General features: G+C 41.4%; 1 protein-coding gene across 1 annotated transcript in view; it reads left to right on the top strand.

The window, feature by feature from the left end:
* The first annotated feature begins 841 nt into the window (after positions 1–841).
* The window catches only part of LOC143925088 (contactin-associated protein-like 5), a 613,155-nt gene continuing 590,871 nt past the window's right edge, over positions 842–23,125 (top strand). The window contains exon 1 of the mRNA XM_077449678.1: positions 842–1,423. Within this exon, the coding sequence (XP_077305804.1) occupies positions 1,336–1,423 (88 nt within the window). The 5' untranslated portion in view covers positions 842–1,335. The remainder of the gene's footprint in view (positions 1,424–23,125) is intronic.

Below are 23,125 nucleotides of genomic sequence, written 5' to 3'. Positions count from 1 at the left end.
AACTCCAGGCTCTTTAGTACACATGTAGATAAAGATCACTCATGTACATATAATGTAAGTCTATAATTCCCTGTGCGACCTACAAGCTCTGTGCATAAAGTGATCCTATGTAGATAAAGACCCCATATGTACATAGCATGCAAGTCTATAGACCCCTTGGAAATCTACAAGCTCTGTTATATGTAGTAATCCCATGTAGATAAAGGTTACCCATATGCATAACATGCAGGTCTCTAAGTCCATGTGAAATCTGCTGTCTATAGCGATCCCTTGCAGATAAAGATCGCTCATGTACATTGCATGCAAGTCTATAATTCCCTATGCAATCGACAAGCTGTTATATATATATATATAGAGATCCCATGTAGATAAAGATCATCCATGACAAGCAAGAACGTAATTCCCTGTGCAATCTACAAGCTCTGCTGCCTATATCGATCCCATGTAGATAAAGATTACCCATGTACAGAGCATGCAAGTCTATAAATCCATGCGAAATCTACAATCTCTGTTGTCAATAGATAAAAAGATCCCTTAGGGACATCGCATGCAAGTCTATAAATTCCATATGCAATTTACAAGCCCATAGGGATAAAGATTGTCCATGTACATTGCATGCAAGTCTATAAATTCCATATGCAATTTACAAGCACATAGGGATAAAGATTGTCCATGTACATTGCATGCAAGTCTATAAATTCCATATGTAGTCTACAAGCATATAACGATCCCATGTAGATAAAGATTGTCCATGCACATTGCATGCAAATCTAAATTTCCCTGTGCAATCTACAAGCTCTGTAGTGAAGATCCCTCCTGTACAGTCTTATGTATGCAGACAAAGCACCTCCTATGAGACTGGCACAGGGAACAGACACAGGGCATAGCCATCTGGATTGCACAGAATCCTGCCAGTGTGTCTATTGCTCCCTGTGCTGGCTGTGACATCGCTGGACTCCCATGCACAGTGTGCAGCTCCTGCTCCCATGTACAGTGGGTGTATCTGCTCCAGGCTGTGGGTGGGGAGCTCCATTGCTCGCCTATAAGGAGCTGTCCACCATCTCAGTGCTGAATCTTCCTCCAGCGCTGGAAGCTGCCTCTCCTCTTCTGAGTCTCCTCTCCTCTCCTGAGTCTCCTCTCTTCTCTCTGGCTGCCTTGTGGATGGTTCTCTTGCAGGAGTTTGTGCAGAGGAAGTCTGCAGCCCAGCCTGGATTATCTGAATGCTGCTGGAAGCCCAGGATTGTCTGAGCAGGCACAGAGATCTGGGATAACATCCTCACACACTGCCTCCTCTACCTGAGCAAATTCTGCTGGAGAAAAAAAAAATATTAAAAAATGACAATGGATTCGAATGCAAGCTTGTTGGGAGCTTTTCTGTGTGTACTGTCTGCTATGTGGCCCCTGGGATCAACAGCTGCAAACTGTGAGTGATGGGGACGGTTGGGTGTGATGCTCAGACACCTGGGGTTCTCCGACAGCTGGGGTGGGGAGTTACCTGGGTGGGCTTTACTGATGCATTGTTTTTGCTGAGAGGTGTAAGAGATTTCCCAGGTGGTACCTTTCATGTATAGGTAGGTTGCTAGTGCTAGGTATATAATATTTCATGGGAGCCTTCTGCTGTCTGGTAGGAAGAAAGCTCTAGGAACTGATTCATAGTAGGTTTTGTCTCAGTCAGCCATTCTCAGTCAGGGTTCTAAGTTTGCTGGGGGTTCCTTGAGCTGCGGCTGGTTGACTTCACATCTGGTGGTGCCTGCGTAGATTCAGAGCCAACACCACTTCGCAGAGCCAGCTATATGACACCAACGGTCTTTTTAGCTGTGTATAAGATTAGCATTCTTCCTACAGACCACCAATGCAAGAGAGGCTATGATTAAGCACCCATCTGTGGCGTAAAAAAAAAAACACGTTAGCTACTTGTCCTATACCTCTGTGATCGTATGTGACTATCTGGATTTTATTTGACTACAATAAAAAAAAAAGGTGTTGCATTGGAGTGTGGCCATCCAGCCTTGTCTGGATTCCTCAATGCAAGAGAGGCACTTTTGCTGTTTTAGTAAGGGTTCCCCAAGACCTGAAAATTAATTTAGGGGTTCCTTTGGGGTAAAAAGATCAAGGAAGGATGAGCTGAGTCTGATTGACCTCCTCTTTGATGGTTCCTGCATAGTTTCAGGGCCAATGTATAGCTTTGGATCAACCATTCCCAATCAGAGTTCTGTGGAAGTCTAGGGTTCTATCAGAGGTTCGTAGGGGTTCCTTGAGCTGTGGCTGGTTGACCTCCAATCTGATGGTGCCTGCATAGCCCAGGAAGGGGGGGGGGGGGTCAATACCACTTGGCAGAGCCAGCAGCAGGACACCAATGATTTTTAATATTGTTAGCATTTTTTCTACTGACCACCAATGTAAGAGACATTTTTTCTACTGACTCCAGATGTGTTCGTTTTTCGTAAGGGTTCCCCAAGACTTGCAAAACTATTTATGAGGTTTTTTTTGGGTAAAAAGATTGAGTTGTATAGCTGACTGACCTCCCTTTTAAAGGTTCCTGCACAGTTCTGAGGCCAATGCCACTTGGCCAGCAGCATGACACCAATGATCTTTCTACTAACCATTAACGTAATGGTCATTTTGACCATCAATGCAATAGGCATTTTTGCCACTACCCCCCCCCCCCCCAATAAATTGGATTTAGTAAGGATTCCTCAAGACCCTGAAAACTATTGTAGGGGTTCCTCTGGCATAAACAAAGGTTGAGGTAGGTTGAGCCCCCCCCCCCCCCCCTTTGACGGTGCTTGCATAGTTCCAAGGCCAAGGCCAATGCCCCACTTGGTAGAGCAAGCAGCATGACACTAAGGATCTTTTTATCTGTCTATAAGTGATGCATACTTTCTATTAATCACTAACGTAATGGTCATTTTACCATTGACCCACAATAAATTGGTTTTAGTAAGGGTTCCTTAACTGATATAGATTTCAGGGATTTCTCTGTGATAAAAAAAAGGTTAAACGGTGGCTGATTAACCTCCCCTTTGATGTTGCTGGCATAGTTCCAGGGCCAGTGCCATTTGGCAGAACCAAAAGCTTGACACAAATGGTCTTTATCTGATACTTATGGTATTTTTAGGTATTTGTATCTGTCTGTAAGGGTAGCATGCCTTCTACTGACCATCAATGTAATGGACATTCATGCCGCTGACCCCCACTAAATAGTTTTTAGTAAGGGTTCCTTAAAGACATAGATATAGATTTCATGAGTTCCTCTGGGGTAAAAAAAAGGTTGAGGAAGGTTGGGCTGTGTCTGATTGACCTCCTCTTTGATGGTGCCTGCATAGTTTCAGGGCCGATGCCACTTGGCAGAGACAGAAGCATGACACCGAGGGTCTTTATCTGTCTTTATCTTATAACAATGGTATTTTTTTTGTTGTCTGTAAAGGTAGCATGCCTTCTACTGACCATCAATGTAATTCTTGCCACTGACCCCCAGTAAATTGGTTTTAGTAGGTGTTTCCCAAGACCCCAAGAGCTGTAAAAACCTCTACAATTGACCCCCAATACATTGGATTTTGTAAGGGTTCATTAAGACCCTGATAGTGATTTTAGGGGTTCCTCTGGGGTAAGAAAGGTTGAGGAAGGTTGAGCTGTGGCTGATTGACCTCCTCTTTTATGGTACCTTCATAGTTCCAGGACCGACGCCACTTGGCAGAGCCAGAAGCATGACACCAATGGTCTTTAGCTGTCTTTACCCGATATCAATGGTTTTTAGCTGTCGTTACCTGATTTTAATGGTCTTTAGCTGTCTTTACCTGATATCAATGGTCTTTAGCTGTCTTCACCTGATATCAATGGCCTTTAGCTGTCTTCACCTGATATCAATGGTTTTTAGCTGTCTTTACCTGATATCAATGGTTTTTAGCTGTCTTTACCTGATATCAATGGTTTTTAGCTGTCTTTACCTGATATCAGTGGTCTTTTTATCTGTCTGTAAGGGTAACATGCCTTCTACTGACCATCAATGTAATGGACATTCTTGCCACTGACCCCTACTAAATTGGTTTTAGTAGGCGTTTTCCAAGACCCTAAGAGCTGTAGTGTTACATGCAAAACCTCTACAATTGACCCCCAATAAATTGGATTTAGTAAGGGTTCTTTAAGACCCTGATAGTGATTTTAGGGGATCCTCTGGGGTAAGAAAGGTTGAGGAAGGTTGAGCTGTGGCTGATTGACCTTCTCTTTGATGGAGCCTGCATAGTTCCAGGGCCAACGCCACCTGGAAGAGCCAGAAGCATGACACAGATGGTCTTTAGCTGTCTTTACCTGATATCAATGTTTTTTTAGCTGTCTTTACCTGATATCAATGGTCTTTAGCAGTCTTTACCTGATATCAATGGTCTTTAGCTATCTTTACCTGATATCAATGGCCTTTTTATCTGTCTGTAAGGGTAGCATGCCTTCTACTGACCATCAATGCAATGGGAAGTCCACTGACCTCCAATAAATTGGTTTTAGTAAGGGTTTCCCAAGCCCTTGAGTGCTGTAGTGTTACATGCAAAACCTCTGCCATTGACTAAGTAATAATAAGTACTGACAAATTAAGTCTCCTAATGTACTTCTTGTCTTTTTTATTATCGTATTGCCGCTGATGTAAGGATCCATAGGCTGCTAATGTATCCCAAAGTTTGCATCCTACCCAACTGCACCTAAGTGATCTTAGCATAATGCCCATATAGATTTGTCCAGCTGCTGAGCAGCGTTAAATAGATGTGTGGTTGAGAGGGGGGGGGGGGGGGGGGTCAGTGAATCACATATCGATTGAACTGCTGGGAAGGCATGAAGCCACTGCTGATAGGGCACGACAGATAGATACTGTAAGGTTTAGCAATATGATGGTCTCTCTTGGTTAACATTTGCAAATCTGTGTGCCTGCTACAATGTACCACTCCTCAAAGTTTAATCAAATCCCCACCAGATCCTTAAAAGCCATAGCTGCTACAGTCCCAGGCGTAGGGGGGCCTGAGGCCAAGGACAGAGCTGGTATGTTTTATAGACAGGATGCTTGGAGGTGCCATGGCTTTAATATAAAAAAAAGGCACATCTGACTGTTTAAAGAACAAAACTGAAGCAAGAAATCCAAATATAAGCTGCTGAGCATGTTTCCTCATGGACTTATCATTTTTACGGGCCGCCCTTGTAACCTGCAGTTATGAACTCAATGCGCTTACCGTATTCTTGCTAGAAAGAATATAAAAAAAAAAAACATTTTTTTTTGCTTATCGAATGCGAATCGCTCTACAGAATTTGGTGGCGTAGCAATCAATGTGTAGCTTGCAGTTGAATTTTGATTATATATTTTTATTAAAACGGTGCATTGTGGTTATTTGACCACTGGGGGTCACTGTTGCTCTTTTATTTTTTACAACTTTTGCGTTCAAACCGCTCAACAAAAAGAATGAAAACAGCAAATTACACTTTGGATAGAGTATCTTAATGCAGAAAAATAAAGAGAAGCCTTTTATCTCAGCTATAGGCTGTAATGAAATATTCCATGGAAAATGATGACAGCGGGTTGAAAAAAAAAAATTAAAAAAAAATTAATATTGAGCTCATTAGCACCCAAGACTGAAATCTGCTGTATATCATGCTGTAAAGCTATAGAATATATAATAAGAGGCAATACAGAAGCATATATAGGAGGATCAGGGCCAAGCTTAATATCGCTCTATAACAAAGATAAAGAGATCCAATAAACAGATGTATACACATCTCGCTGGCTGTAGGCATGCAAATCGCCTTTGCGTTTCCCCCCGTCTTCGAATATCTTGTAAATCTGTGATATGAATTACCATATTTTACTTGTCAAGAAGGTAATTACTAGAGAGATGTGCGAGGAACTCAAAACCTGTGAATAATTCATGGCCGTTGCGTTTTTCCCGCTCTGCGCTGCGTTTAATGTATGATGGACACACGCAGTGGAGGGAAAATTGGAAAAAGTCAACATTGTTAAATTTAAAAAAACAAAAAACAAACATTGTTGGACCTGGTAGATATTTCCTCCGATCGTTATGCGACTTTCGCAGCAAACTCAGAAATACTGGCTCTTGTAGTCCTTTGAAGGTCGTGGGAACGGGTGGGGGGGGGGGGGTTATGTGTTACTGAATTCTATTGGCTGTGTATTCTGGGTTGGATATTGAAAAAAAAGGATATATATATATATATATATATATACAAATAGGGTGTGCACCCCAAAACTCAAAACACATCCGTGCGTGTGTGTGTGTGTGTGTATAACACAGTTTACTATGCTTCAGTTATGTATGAACACAGTGAGTGATCAGTACGGATCGCTCACTCTGTTCATTCACATAAGGAAGGGGGCCAATAAATGATATAGGGGCCCAGGCAGTAGGGAGAATTTGTGCCATATGGGGAGTTTAGGCACAAGCGGCACACCCTGCACATGCACCTATGGTTTTCCTGCCATTATTTTTACTATTCGTCACCTTTTTTTTTTTATGTGGGCCAAGCTGTCCAGCAAAATTGATATTAACCGGTCCCCGACCATGTCGCGTAGATATACTGCGGCACAATGGCTCTCCTTAGTGAAATCCCGTACGGGTACATCCTACCTTTTTTTCGGCCACCAGAGGGAGCACACGTGCCCGCTGCAGGGCGGGGGACCCGATGCTTATGCCCGGAGGGCACGACCGCTGCTGGCCCCGCGAGATCGTGTGCACAAGCGTCAGCGCGGAAATTTGTGCGTGTAAACACGCAAATCCCTGTGCTGTTAGAGGAGAGGAGCCATATTGTTTGTTCCTACTAAGTAGGAAAACTATATATCTACTCTCCTAGTCAATCCTATCCCCATAAGGTTAGAACACAGTGAGGGAACACACAATTAACCCCTGCCAGTGACATTTACACAGTAATCAGTTCATTTTTATAGCACTGATCACTGTAGGACAAGGGGCGGGCAGGAGGGTCGTCTGCCCTGGGCGCACTGGTTTACTGTAGGGATGGGGGCTGTTACAAGTCTGCCAGGAGTAGTGACAGCGGCAGTGATTTTAACATCCCCTAAGCTTACACATCATGAATGGATTGGGGGGGGGGGGCGCAGTTTGGCATCTTTGCCCTGGGCGCTGGATAATCTTGTCCCAGCACTACCCCCACATGTGTTGCTGAGCCTCCATGAACCGGCATCCAATGAATAAAGGCAGTAGTGAGGGTGGAGAGGCAAGAGTTAGATGATTGCCCTTCCATGTGCACCTTGCTGCAAAGGCTACTTATAGGTTGGAGGCCATTTTCTTGTACAAGGGTTAGATGATGCTGCACCCAGTGTCCACCGGGACCTGCCAATCGTTCTCAGGAGAGGTATAACGGCGGTCTGCCTATGCAGACTGCCGTCCTATCAGAGGGGAAGATGGAGATGTTGTGTTTCTGCTAAGCAGGAACACAAATCTCTGTCTTCCCCCAGTCAAAGCACCTTCCCCACACAGTTAGAAAGCACTCCCTGGGAACACATTGAACCCTTTGATCGCCCCTGATGTTAACCCCTTCCCTGTTATTAATACAGTGACAGTGCATTTTTTTATCACTGATCACTGTATTGGTGTTACTGGTCCCCAAAAAGTGTCACTTAGTGTCCGATTTGTCTGCCACAATGTCGCAGTCCCACTAAAAATCGCCATTACTAGTAAAAAAACAAACAAACAAAAAAAAATTCAATAAATATATCCTATAGCTTGTAGACTCTATAACTTTTTTTAGGATTTATTTTACCAAAAATATGTACAAGAATACATATTGGCCTAAATGGATAAAGACATTCGATTTTTTTAAAAAATTTTATTGGGTATATTTTATAGCATAAAGCAGGGGTCAGCAACCTTTTTCCACTCAAGGGCCAGATTCAATGTATGTGAATGCATGGAGGGCCGCATTCACCTGCTAATAAATGAAGTTGGGGTACAGGGGGGATACAGAGGTGGCTGTGGACAGGAGGGGGGTACAGAGGTGGCTGTGGATGGGGGGGGGTACAAAGGTGGCTGTAGGCAGGCAGGGATACGGAGGTGGCTGTGGATGGGGGGGTACAGTGGTGGCTGTAGACTGGGGGGTACAGTGGTGGTTGAGGATGGGGGGTACAGTGGTGGCTGTTTACTGGGGGGTACGGAGGTGGCTGTGGACAGGGGGTACAGTGGTGGCTTTGTACTGGGAGGGTACAGTGGTGGCTGTGGACTGGGAGGTACAGTGGTGGCATTGGACAGGGGTACAGTGGTGGCTGTGGACTGGGGCGTACAGAGGTTTCTGTGGGCAGAGGGGGGACACAGAGGTGGCTGTGGACAGGGGGTACAGTGGTGGCTGTGGACAGGGGGAATACAGAGGTGGCTACTGGGGGGTACAGTGGTGGCTGTGGATAGGGAAGGATACAGAGGCAGCTGTGGACTGGGGGTACAAAGGTTGCTGTGGAAGGAGAGGGGGGATACAGAGGTGACTGTGGGCGGGGGGGGGGGGACAGTGGTGGCTGTGGACTGAGTGGTACAGAGGTTGCTGGGGAAAGGGGTGTACAATGGTAACTGTGGACAGGGGGAAATACAGAGGTAGCTGTGGACTGGGGGGTACAGAGGTGACTGTGGCCTGAGGGGTACAGAGGTGGGGGGTGCAGTGGTGGCTGCGCATGGGGGGGAGGGAACACAGAGGTGGCTGTGAACTAGGGGGTACAGAGATAGCTGTGGACAGGGGGGTACGGGGGGGGGGATACAGAAGTGGCTGTAAACTGGGAGGTATAGAGGTGGCTGTGGACTGGGGTACAGCATTGCACAACTGCGCAATTGTCAGTTAAAGTAATGCAACGCCGTATCGCAAACAATGGCCTGGTCATGAAGGAGGGCAAAGTGGCTAAAGTCCATAATCTGGTAATAATCGCTTGCATACCAATTAATTTAATATTTATATTTATATATATATTATTTAATGTATCATTATATATTGTTCACGTGATTATTTATTTATGTTATTAAATTATTATTATTTATGCATGTATTTATGTATTTATAATTATTATTATGTATTAATTTTTCTTTATTTAACTCATTATAATCATTTTTATTATACTTATAATTATTTTTATATACTTATATATTTGTATAGCCCTTTATCTGAGGCTAATTATTTATTTATATTATTAAATTATTATTTATATTTATTTATGCATTTATTTTTTATTATTATTATTATTATTATTATTATTATTATTATATTTATATTTTTCGAGCACTTTATCTGCTGGCAGATGGTGAGGCAGCAGTCAGTAAATGATAACACTAAGGCCAGTTTTAGACAGGAGCCAATTATCAGCCATCCTATCTTCAGGTAGTTTTCCGACCTGGACTCAAACTGAGCACCCGAGTCCTGCAAAGCAGAAGTAATCAGTCAATAAAGTCCTAAGAAGCAGATGTTGCAGTCATTGACCTTTTTTTTTTTTTTTTTTTTTTTTACCAATGTTAGCAGCTGCGAAAATCTGTGGTCGATTTTTAGCCATGCCACTGCCCACTTTATTTTAGTATTGAATTGACAAATCGGTTCTTGACTATTAGGTAAGCACTTGACAAGCTGCAAAAGATTGTGCTACAAGATAAAATGAATAGAAGCATTTGAGGGGGAGGTGGGCAGGACTGGAGACCCTGGGGCATCTTTATTGGTGTCCATGAACCCACCTTAAGATCTACCCCCTACCCCTACTCCACCTCATTGTGCTCTAAATTCAGGCTCATCAAACCTTAAATTCGAGAATGAGGCTCTATGGCCAAAAGGGACTTTAAGATGTAACGGAGGAGCTCCAAGTGCAATACTCCTATGGGGGTCTTGGTTCCATTGGGGGTGGATCAGGGTGGAAGACATCAATCAGCTGCCTTGGTAAAAAATCAATGCAGGATGTATCACAGGAGAAGATGTAGGTGGGGGATGGATGGATGGATGATGGCTCAGATTGTGGTGCAGCAGGGCTCATCAGGTCTAGAAATCCTCAAATGACATGTAGAAAACAAAGGGTGGCTACAGCGCAAACATCAACAAGAGCACAGGGAGTAGGCACAGCATCTGCAGGCTTACTGAATCAAAGTAGCAGCCATAGAGGGTGAAAAGGGGGTGTCTACAACGTGTTTCAGAGGCCCTGCCTTCTTTTTCAAGTATCTTGATACTTGAAAAAAGGGGCAGGACCTCTGAAACACAGTGTATGTGCTCCCTTTTCACCCTCGATGGCTGCTACTATCTTTATACTTGAAAAAGGAGGCAGGGCTTCTGAAACACGTTGTACGTGCCTCATTTTTACCCTTGATGGCTGCTACTATCTTGATACTTGAAAAAGGAGGCAGGGCCTCTGAAACACATTGTATATGACCCCTTTTCACCCTCGATAGGCTGCTACTATCTTGATACTTGAAAAAGGAGGCAGGGCTTCTGAAACAAGTTGTGCACGCCCCCTTTTCACCCTTGATGGCTGCTACTATCTTGATACTTGAAAAAGGAGGCAGGGCCTCTGAAACACATTGTATATGACCCCTTTTCACCCTCGATAGGCTGCTACTATCTTGATACTTGAAAAAGGAGGCAGGGCTTCTGAAACAAGTTGTGCACGCCCCCTTTTGACCCTTGATGGCTGCTACTATCTTGATACTTGAAAAAGGAGGCAGGGCCTCTGAAATACATTGTACACGCCCCCTTTTCACACTTGATGGCTGCTACTATCTTGATACTTGAAAAAGGAGGCAGGGTCTCTGAAACACGTTATATTCACCCCCTTTTCACACTCAATGGCTGCCACTATGTTGATACTTGAAAAAAGGAGGCAGGGCCTCTGAAACACATTGTACATGCTCCCTTTACATCCTTAATGGCTGTACTATCTTGATACTTGAAAAAGGAGGCAGGGTCTCTGAAACACATTATACACGCCCCCTTTTCACACTCAATGGCTGCCACTAACTTGATACTTGAAAAAAGAGGCAGGGCCTCTGAAACACATTGTAAATGCTCCCTTTTCACCCTTGATGGCTGCTACTATCTTGATACTTGAAAAAGGAGGCAGGGTCTCTGAAACACGTTGTATGCGGCCCCTTTTGACCCTTGATGGCTGCTACTATCTTGATACTTGAAAAAGAAAGCACTGCCTCTGAAACACATTGTATGTGCCCCCTTTTCACCCTCGATGGCTGCTACTATCTTGATACTTGAAAAAGGAGGCAGGGCTTCTGAAACAAGTTGTGCACGCCCCCTTTTTTCACCCTCGATGGCTGCTACTATCTTGATACTTGAAAAAGGAGGCAGGGTCTCTGAAACACGTTATATTCACCCCCTTTTCACACTCAATGGCTGCCACTATGTTGATACTTGAAAAAAGGAGGAAGGGCCTCTGAAACACTTTTTACATGCCCCCTTTTCACCCTCCATGGCTGCTACCATCTTGATACTTGAAAAAGGAGGCAGGGCTTCTGAAACAAGTTGTGCACGCCCCCTTTTCACCCTCGATGGCTGCTACTATCTTGATACTTGAAAAAGGAGGCAGGGTCTCTGAAACACGTTATATTCACCCCTTTTTCACACTCAATGGCTGCCACTATGTTGATACTTGAAAAAGGAGGCAGGGCCTCTGAAACACTTTGTACACACCTCCTTTTCACCCTCGATTGGCTGCTACTTTGATCCAGTAATCCAGCAGATGCTGCCTACCCCCTCTGGTGGTCCTGGAGCTTGTGCATGACAGCTGTTTGTGCCGACTGGCTGCGCTACTTTTCACCATCTTAACAGTTTTGTAACCTTATGTAAGTGTGCTTTTATGCTTTTAATAAATTCCAGATGCTCTTATTGATGTTTGCACTGTTGCCCCCTTTGTTTTCTACATGTATCGGATATGCTAGAACACTTTGTAATATTCATATTCATGTAATTTTTAAAGGGATAGTGTGACTTAAAGGGACGTAATTCGAATTCGAATAGTTTCGAATAGTTTTAGAATGCGAAAAGTTTTTTCAAATTTGAATCGTTTTCAAATTTGAATTCTAACAGTTTTCGAAATCAAAAGGTTTTTGAATTTGAATACTTTTCATATTCCAATCATTCTCAAATTCAATTTTCAAATAGTTTTCAAATTCGAATCATTTTCAAATTCGAACAGTTTTCGAATTAGAATCGTTTTCGAATTTCCAAAGAGAATAAAATAGAAAATAAAGGAATAGAATAGAAAAAGATAGAATAGAATAGACTATAATAGAAAATTAATGAATATAATATAATAGAGTAAAACAGAACAAAATAAAAAATAAAAGAACAGAATAGAATAGAATGTTAGAATAGAATATTAGAATAGAATAAAACAAAATTTAATAAAATAAAAATAATATAACCATCTTCTGAAATTCTAATTTCGAATAAAATAAATTTGAATTAGAATGAAGTTGAATAGAATGGAAAAGAATAGATTTGAATAGAATAGAAAATAACAGAATAGTATAGATTAAAACAACAGAATACAATAGAATGGAAAGAATAGAATAGAAAAGTATATAATAAAATAAAATAGAATAGAATAAACAAATACAAACAGAAAACAATAATAAAACTAATTATAGTATAGAAAGAATATAACCATTTCCCAAAATTCAAATAGAATCAATTTTGTTTTGAATAGAATAGAAAAGAATAGATTACAATAGGAAGATGGTAATCTTCTTTTTATTCTATTCTGTTGTTTTTTTCTATAATATTCTGTTATTTTCTATTCTAATCTATTCTTTTCTAAACTATTTCAATTCTGATTTCTATTCTATTCTATTTTTTTATTCTAGTATTTTCTATTTTATTCTTTCTATTCAAATTTCAGAAGATGGTTATATTCTTTCTATTTTATTCTATTCTATTCCATTCTATTCTGTTCTTTTATTTACTATTCTATTTTGTTCTGTTTTACTCTATTATATTATATTCTTTTATTTTCTGTTATATTATTTTCTATTCTATTCTATTTTTTTTCTATTCCATTCCTTTATTTTCTACTCTATTTTATTCTCTTTGGAAATTGGAAAACGTTTCAAATTCGCAAACTATTCAAAACTATTCAAATTCGAAAACTATTCGAATTTGAATACTATGTTCTCTTTTACTCTATTATATTCTATTCTTTTATTTTCTGTTATATTATATGTTTTTCTATTCCATTGCCTTTATTTTCTATTCTATTTGATTCTCTTTGGAAGTTATAAAACTATTCGAATTCGAAAACTATTCAAAACTATTCGAATTTGAAAACTTTTCGAATTTGAATACTATGTTCTCTTTTACTCTATTATATTCTATTCTTTTATTTTCTGTTATATTATCTTCTATTCTATTATATGTTTTTCTATGCCATTCCTTTATTTTCTATTTTATTTTACTGTCTTTAGAAATTGGAAAACTTTTTGAATTTGAAAACTATTTAAAACTATTCGAATTCAATTTTTTTTCGAATTTGAATACTATGTTCTCGTTTACTCTGTTATATTCTATTCTTTTATTTTCTGTTATATTATTTCCTATTCTATTATGTTTTTTCTATTCCATTGCCTTTATTTTCTATTTTATTCTCTTTTGAAGTTGTAAAACTATTCGAATTCTAAAACATTTGAATTAGAAAACTATTCAAAACTATTCGAATTTGAATACTATGTTCTCGTTTACTCTGTTATATTCTATTCTTTTATTTTCTGTTATATTATTTTCTATTCTATGTTTTTCTATTCCATTCCATTTCTATTCCAAAACATTTTTCGAATTTGAATACTATGTTCTCTTTTACTCTATTGTATTGTATTCTTTTATTTTCTGTTATATTATTTTCTTTTCTATTATATGTTTTCTATTCCATTCCTGTATTTTCTATTCTATTTTATTCTCTTTGGAAGTTGAAAAACTTTTTGAATTCGAAAACTCTTTGAAACTATTCGAATTAGAAAACTTTTCAAATTTGAATACTATGTTCTGTTTTATTCTATTCTATCCTATTCTTTTATTTCCTGTTATATCATTTTCTATTCTATTATATGTTTTTCTATTCCATTGCCTTTATTTTCTATTCTATTTTATTCTCTTTGGAAATTGGAAAACTTTTTGAATTTGAAAATTATTGAAAACTAATCAAATTTTAATACTATGCTCTCTTTTACTCTATTATATTCTATATTTATTTTCTATTATATTTTATTCTCTTTTACTCTATTATATTCTATTATTTTATTTTCTGTTATATTATTTTCTATTCTATGTTTTTTCTATTCCATTCCTTTATTTTATATTCTATTTTGTTCTCTTTTGAAGTTGTAAAACTATTCGAATTCGAATACATTTGAATTCGAAAACTATTCAAAACTATTCGAATTTGAATACTATGCTCTCTTTTACTCTATTATATTCTATTCTTTTATTTTCTGTTATATTATTTTCTATTCTATGTTTTTCAATTCCATTCCTTTATTTTCTATTCTGTTCTCTTTGGAAGTTGGAAAACTATTCGAATTCGAAAAAAAAAAAAATTGAATTTGAATATTATGTTCTCTTTTACTCTATTCTATTCTTTTCTTTTCTGTTATATTATTTTCTATTCTATGTTTTTCTATTCCATTCCTTTATTTTCTATCCTGTTCTCTTTGGAAGTTGGAAAACTATTCGAATTCGAAAAAAAAAAATTGAATTTGAATATTATGTTCTCTTTTACTCTATTCTATTCTTTTCTTTTCTGTTATATTATTTTCTATTCTATGTTTTTCTATTCCATTCCTTTATTTTCTATTCTGTTCTCTTTGGAAGTTGGAAAACTATTCGAATTCGAAAAAAAAAAAATTTGAATTTGAATATTATGTTCTCTTTTACTCTATTCTATTCTTTTCTTTTCTGTTATATTATTTTCTATTCTATGTTTTTCTATTCCATTCCTTTATTTTCTATTCTGTTCTCTTTGGAAGTTGGAAAACTATTCGAATTCGAAAAAAAAAAAATTTGAATTTGAATATTATGTTCTCTTTTACTCTATTCTATTCTTTTCTTTTCTGTTATATTATTTTCTATTCTATGTTTTTCTATTCCATTTCTTTATTTTCTATTCTGTTCTCTTTGGAAGTTGGAAAACTATTCGAATTCGAAAAAAAAAAAATTTGAATTTGAATATTATGTTCTCTTTTACTCTATTCTATTCTTTTCTTTTCTGTTATAATATTTTCTTTTCTATTATATGTTTTTCTATTCCATTCCTTTATTTTCTGTTCTATTTTATTCTCTTTGGAAATGGGAAAACGATTCAAATTACAAAACTGTTTGAAATTACTCGAATTAGAAAACTTTTCGAATATGAATACGATGTTCTGTTTTACTCTATTATATTCTTTTATTTTCTGTTATATAATTTTCTATTCTATTATATGGTTTTTATGTTCCATTGCCCTTATTTTCTATTCTATATTATTCTCTTTCGAAATTGGAAAACTTTTCGAATTAGAAAACGATTCAAAAACGTTTTTGAATTAGGAAACAATTCGAATTTGAAAATTATTCAAAACTATTCGATTTCGAAATATGGGGGTGCCTTTTAGAGTGGCTGGACTGTAATAGAAGCTAAGCAAATTGATGTAACTACACATTACCCGATGACCTCCATACTGCGGACTTTGCCCCAACAGCCTCCCTAGTGAGGTCCTTTCCACCCCCCCCCCCCCCCCAGGCAGCTGCTGGTGGTCTACCATGGCTTTGGCCCCACCACTCTCCATAGGTAACCCTTTCAAGAGGTGGTCATTTTCCTACCATGAATGGGAATCTTAGCAGTAGTAGACAAGTTTCTGATCCCTCTCTGGTCTCCAGTATGTTCCATGAGTTCCGTATGTAGATGATGACAGCTTGCAGCAAAGTAAGTGTGAGTAACACATGCAAATCGAATATTTACAGCTAATTTAAGTCTAAAAATACTTTAACACAATTATGGCAACACTCGGTTGGGGGCGGGAAACACAACAAATAAGCTTGTCAGATGAAAGAACAAGTTCTGAAAGTGATGATGTGAAGAGCGAGGGGGAAGAACGTGTTGAAGGCGGGGGAATTACTTCGGGAACATAACACTAGAACCGTTAATCTAGTCCCGGGGGCCGGCGGTGTTTGTGAACCGTGCCGAGGCGGTAACCTCTACCTACCAATCAGTGCTGGCTCAGATTGGCCAGACTGGTGAAAGATATGGCAACAGTTTCTTGACCAGAATGTATCCTGCTAAGGCCACTTCTGAGTTGTCTACAAGCACCTTCTGAGTTGTCTACTAGCACCTTCTGAGTTGTCTACTAGCACCTTCTGAGTTGTCTACAAGCACCTTCTGAGTTGTCTACAAGCACCTTCTGAGTTGTCTACTAGCACCTTCTGAGTTGTCTACAAGCACCTTCTGAGTTGTCTACAAGCACCTTCTGAGTTGTCTACAAGCACCTTCTGAGTTGTCTACAAGCACCTTCTGAGTTGTCTACAAGCACCTTCTGAGTTGTCTACTAGCACCTTCTGAGTTGACTTCAAGGATCTTCTGTGTGTTTTTTGGTGATTGGGTGTGTTGGACTGAAGAAACGGGCTGCCGGTGCCGTTTTCTTCAGGAGTCGTACCGTGACCGGTGGCTCCCACGCGCAATGCGCAGGAGTGTCGTCACCGAGGCTCCGGCCTAAGGCGCCGGAGCTGCGAACCCGGGAGTAACACCGGTGGAAGATGTCCGCGCTCTACTCGGAGAGCCGACACCAATCCAGGGCATCGCTCTAAGGTGAGTATTTCATAATGAGCTAGTATGCGTCTTGCAGTGTTTGTGTTAATTTTTTTTCAAGGTTTGCAACCTCTTTAACCACTAGGCATTCGCGCTATAGCCAAAATACGGCTACATCGCAGACTCCAATTGCCGGGAGAGCAGCCATGGACGTCCTCTTGTTTTCTTCCCCTTTGCGCGCCGCCTCGAGCACGCATCGGGGGAAATTCTGTGTTGACCGTGTCCCTTGGACACAGCCAATCACAGATCCTGCTAAATGGCCATTCACAGTGACCATTTAGCACTAAATCCCAGTGCCACGTATAAGTGCCATCTGTCATCAGTGCCACATCAGTGTCACGTGTCATCAGTGCCACCTATTAGTGCCATCTGTCAGTGCCACGTATTAGTGCCATCTGTCATCAGTGCCACATATTAGTGCCATCTGTCATCAGTGCCACATCAGTGTCACGTGTCATCATTGCCACCTATTAGTGCCATCTCTCATCAGTGTCACATGTCATCAGTGCCACATATCAGTGCCATCTGTCATCAGTGTCACCTGTCAGTGTCACATGCCATCTGTTATCAGTGTCCCATGTCATCAGTGCCATGTATCAGTGTCATCTGCCATCAGTGTCACGTGTCATCAGTGCCACGTATTAGTGTTGTCTGTCATTAATGCCACGTATTAGTGTCATCTGTCATCAGTGCCACGCATTAGTGCCATCTGTCATCAGTGCCATATATTAGTGCCACGTGTCATCAGTACCACATATTAGTGCCATCTGTCATCAGTGCCACATATCAGTGCCATCTGACATCAGTGCCACATGAGTGGCACGTGTTAACAGTGCCACGTATCAGTGCCATCTGCCATCAGTGCCACATGAGTGGCACGTGTCATCAGTGCCATGTATCAGTGTCATCTGTCATCAGTGTCACGTGTCATCAGTGCCACGTATTAGTGCTGTCTGTCATTAATGCCACGTATTAGTGTCATCTGTCATCATTGCCACGCATTAGTGCCATCTGTCATCAGTGCCATATATTAGTGCAACGTGTCATCAGTGCCACACATTAATGCCATCTGTCATCAGTGTCAAGTGTCATCAGTGCCACGTATCAGTGCCATCTGCCATCAGTGCCACATGAGTGGCACGTGTCATCAGTGCCACCTATCAGTGCCATCTGTCATCAGTGCCACATCAGTGTCACGTGTCATCAGTGCCATGTATCAGTGCCACGTCAGTGTCATGTGTCATTGCCCTGGTGCTCCAGGACCTTCAAAAGTGTAATAGGTAGTCAACAAGTTAGATGTGTAATTTATGCTCCTAGAACACGTGACGGCGCTCCCTGCATGTTGGGCCTCTCTATGTGGCTAGGCTGTGAAAAAGTCCCACACATGTGGTATCATAATAGGAGGAGTAGCAGAATGTATTTTGGGGTGTCATTTGTGATATACACATGTCATGTGACAGAAATAACCTTAATTACAATGACAATTTTGTGGGGGAAAGAATTGTGGGAAAAAATAACAACATCAAAAACCTCACCATGCCTCTTACTAAATACCTTGGAATGTCTACTTTCCAAAAAGGGGTCATTGGGGGGGATTTGTACTTTCCTGGCTTGTTCGGGTCACAAGAAATGAGATAGGCCACCAGTACATGAGGTGTGATCAATTTTTTATGATTTGCACCACAACTTGTGGACTCTCTAACTTTCACAAGATTGAATAATATCCACTAATTTGGGTTATTTTTACCAAAGATATGTAGCAGTATAAATTGTGGCCAAAATTTATGAAGAAAAATTAATAATTTGCTAAATTTTATCACAGAAACAAAGAAAAATGCGTCTTTTTCTCAAAATTCAAGTCTCTTTTCATTTATAGCGCAAACAATAAAAAACCAAGAAGTGATCAAATACCACCAAAAGAAAGCTCTATTTGTATGAAAAAAATCATTTGGGTACAGTATTACATGACTGAGTAATTTTCATTCAAAGTGTGAGAGCACCGAAAGCTGAAAATTGGTCTGGTTACGAAGGGGGTTTAAGTGCCCAGTTGTCAAGTGGTTAAAGAACTTGCAAACAGTACAGCAACCCAGCGGGGGGAGCTCACCTGACCAGGAATTTACAGTAAGTGCAGCAAGTGCAGAGAGTCAGAGGTAGCAGACCCAAACTGAAGACATCGGGGGGGGGGGGGGGGGGGGGGTGAAATGTGGCCAGTCCAACCTAAGAAGGAGCAGGTGGAGGCCCTAAGCTCAGGGCACAGAGAAGGGATGGGCAGGAGGGACAGCTGCCCTGGGCACTGTGGTCTCATGTGAGGTGTTGGGGCTCCTCAAGGAGATTGGGGGGGAGATTTGTATCAGGAGGGGGAATTCGGGGGACACCAGGAGGTAAGAACTGATCTAGGAGGGGACATTTGCGGAGATGTGCCTTGGAATGATGATTTGGCGGGGGGATTTGTGCTGAGAGGATGAATAGGGAAAAAGGATTTATGGTAGCAGGAGGGATTTGGGGGGGGGGGGGGGTTGTGCTAGAAAAAGGTAATATGGCAGTGGGGAGGGGATTTGTGCTAAGAAGGGGGATATTTTTGGGAGTGGTATTTAGTGCTAGTAGAGGTGTTTGGGGGGCATTGGTGCTAGGTGGTAAATTTGCGGGGGGGGGAGATATGTGCTAGGATCGGGGATTGGGGGAGGAGAATTTGTGCTGGGAAGGGGGAATTGGAGTGGGGGGAAGAGGATTTGTGCCAAGAGGGGAACATTGAGGGGTAGGGGATTTGTGCTAGGAAGGGGGATTTTTTTTGGGGGGGGGGCGTATGTGGAATGAGGGATTTGAGCTGGGGGAATGAGGGGAAAAGATTTCTGCTGGGAGGGGGATTTCAGCAGGGGGATGGATTTGTACTGAGAGGAAGGGAAGGTTTATACTTAGGGGTAGGGATGAGCTTCGAGTTTGAGTCGAACTCATGTTCGACTCGAACATTACCTGTTCGCCTGTTCAGCGAACAGTGAACAATTTGGCGTGTTCGTGGCAAATTCGAAAAGCCGGAACACCCTATACAAGTCTATGGGAGAAATCTAAAGTGCTCATTTTAAAGGCTAATATGCAAGTTACTGTCCTAAAAAGTGTTTGGGGACCCGGGTCCTGCCCCAGGGGACATGGATCAATGCAAAAAAAAGTTTTAAAAACGGCCGTTTTTTCAGGAGCAGTGATTTTAATAATGATTAAAGTGAAACAATAAAAGTGTAATATTCCTTTAAATTTCGTAGCTGGGGGGTATCTATAGTATGCCTGTGAAGGGGCGCATGCTTCTGGTGCTTAGAACTGTCCCTGCACAAAGTGTCATTTGTGCAGGAAAAAAAGTCTTTTAAAATCACTTGCGGCTAAATTGTCGACTCCCCGTAATACAGAGAACATTCAATGAGTGTTCTCTGTATTAGCCGACAATTCATTCATTCATTGATAAAAAAAAAAAAAAAAAAGCGTGGGGGTTCCCCTAAATTCAATTACCAGGCCCTTCAGGTCTGACATGGATATTAAGGGGAACCCTGCATCAAATAAAAAAAAAATTGACGTGGGGTCCCCCTAAAAATCCATATCAGACCCTTTATCCGAGCACGCAACCTGGCAGGCAGCAGGAAAAGAGGGGGGACGAGAGAGCGGCCCCCCTCCCTCCTGAACCGTACCAGGCCACATACCCTCAACATTGGGAGGATGCTTTGGGGGTCTGTGACCCCTCAAAGCACCTTGTCCCCATGTTGATGAGGACAAGGGCCTCATCCTCACAACCCTGGCCGGTGGTTGTGAGGGTCTGCGGACGGGGGGCTTATCAGAATCTGGAAGCCCCCTTTAACAAGGGGACCCCCAGATCCCGGTCCCCCCCTGTTTGAAATGGTAAGGGGGTACAAAAGTACCCCTACCATTTCACAAAGAAAGTGTAAAAATGGTTAAATAAGACAAACACACTTTTGAAAAATTCCTTTGGTGGTGCTAAACTTTTTTTTGGGGGGGCAGCAAACAGCCCCACCCCCCAGGTCTGCACTCACCCCCTCCACCACTCCGGCTTTCCCGGCTTCCTCGGCTTCTACCCCCCGGCCAGCCTGTTCCGCCTCCTATCCTGATTGGCCGGGAGGAGAGGCCAGAAGACAATAGCGAATATTGATTGAAGTGGGTGGGTTCAGATCGCAGATCCCAACCTTTTTTCAAACCAATTAGAGCCTCAGACTCTAATCATGTGGCTTGAGGGGGGGAAAAAAACTCATAGAAACCTATGAGTCCCCCCCCACATACAAACTAGGGGGGAGGCGCCCCTTATAATCCGGCCGGTCCTGCTTCTCCGATCTCAAGGCAGTGCAGGTTTCTCAGTACTAATAAAGAGCTATAGAAAGAGCTTCCATATTATAGCTATTACTCCCTTACATTACTCCTTTACATCCGTACACCCTTAGGTAGAGAAGCCTACATGGCACTTATGCCCAAGACTCTACTACCATTTATTGGCCAAAACAGTGTGCAAAGCTGACTATAACACTTACCTATAAGGCCAAATGGTTGAGTTCAGGTGTTTCCAGTGAAGGGTATTGTTAGTACAACAGCATGCAAAGACATTTTGGACAATTGTGCTCTTCCAACCTTGTGGTAACACGTTATTGAAGGTCCTTTTACTGTTCCAGCATGACTGTGTCCCTGTGTACAAAGCCAGGTCCATAAAGACTTTGGTTTGACCAGTCTGCTGTTGAGGAACTTGAGTGGTCTTCACAGTGCTCTGACCTCAACTCTACTAAACAACTCCATAAAGATATGGTTTGACCAGTTTGCTGTGGAGGAACTTGAGTGGTCTTAACAGTGCCCTGACCTCAACTCTACTAACCAGCTCCATAAAGACATGGTTTGACCAGTCTGCTGTGGAGGAACTTGAGTGGTCTTCACAGTGCTCTGACCTCAACTCTACTAACCAGCTTCATAAAGACATGGTTTGACCAGTCTGCTGTTGAGGAACTTGAGTGGTCTTCACAGTGCTCTGACCTCAACTCTACTAACCAGCTCCATAAAGACATGGTTTGACCAGTCTGCTGTGGAGGAACTTGAGTGGTCTTCACAGTGCCCCGACCTCAACTCTACTAAACAGACATTTTAGACAATTGTGCTCCTCCAACCTTGTGGTAACACGTTGGTGAAGGCCCTCTTACTGTTCCAGCACGACTGTGTCCCTGTGTACAAAGCCAGGTACATAAAGACATGGTTTGACCAGTCTCCTGTGGAGGAACTTGAGTGGTCTTCACAGTGCCCTGACCTCAACTCTACTAAACAGCTCCATAAAGACATGGTTTGACTAGTCTGCTGTGGAGGAACTTGAGTGGTCTTCACGGTGCCCTGACCTCAACTCTACTAAACAGCTCTATAAAGACACGGTTTGACCAGTCTGCTGTGATGGAACTTGAGTGGTCTTCACAGTGCCCTGACCTCAACTCTACTAACCAGCTCCATAAAGACACGGTTTGACAAACTGGTGTGGTGGGACATGAGTGGTCTTCGCAGAGCCCTGACTGTAAACCTACTGGACAGCTTCATAAACACATGGTTTGACCAATCTATTGTGGGAGAAATTGAGTGGCCATCGCAAAACCCTGACCTCTCAACCCTAATGAACTACTTTTTCGATTAAATGAAGTGCAGTTTGTGAGCCAGGTCTTCCCATTCAACATGACCTGACCTCACAAATTGGCCACAAATTCCCATAGATACAAATTCTTGTCATGGTTTGACCAGTTTGATTTGGAGGAACTCAAGTGGTCTGTACAGAGCCCTGGCCTCAACCCTACTGAACACCTTCATTGGAATGCCCCTATTGACAAATCAAGTCACCTTATCCAACATCAGTACCTAACCTCACAATTGGGCACACATTCCTACAGGCACCCTTCAAAACCTTGTGGGAAGTCTTTCAAGAAGAGTGGAGAATCCTAGAGCCATAAAGGGGGCAGCTCCGTAGTAATGGCCATGGTTTTGGAATGGCGTTTCCAATCAGTTTATATAGATGTGATGGTCAGGTGGTCATTCAGGGGTTGGTTTACTAAAACCATGAAGTGCAAATCTGGTACAGCTGTGCATGGTAGCCAATCAACTTCTAACTTCAGCTTGTTTAATTAACCTTTGACAAAACAAAAAAAAAAATGGAAGTTGATTGGTTTCTAAAATTCTCCAGTTTTAGTAAACCAACCCCCATAGTGTATGCCACCCACAACAACCAACGGAATTTCAGGTCCTAACTTTTTCTATAACAGATTACACTTTAATGCTTAATTATTATTTTTTTTTTAGTTTTTTTATGGTGAAAAAAAAATATTC

The sequence above is a fragment of the Lithobates pipiens genome, unplaced genomic scaffold, assembly GCF_037356315.1.
Source record: "Lithobates pipiens isolate NorthernLeopardFrog02 unplaced genomic scaffold, aLitPip1_a1.2 Scaffold_22, whole genome shotgun sequence".
Taxonomy (NCBI): Eukaryota; Metazoa; Chordata; class Amphibia; order Anura; family Ranidae; genus Lithobates; species Lithobates pipiens.
Note: the sequence above shows the minus strand (reverse complement) of the source record. Positions and strands in the feature narration are given on the sequence as shown.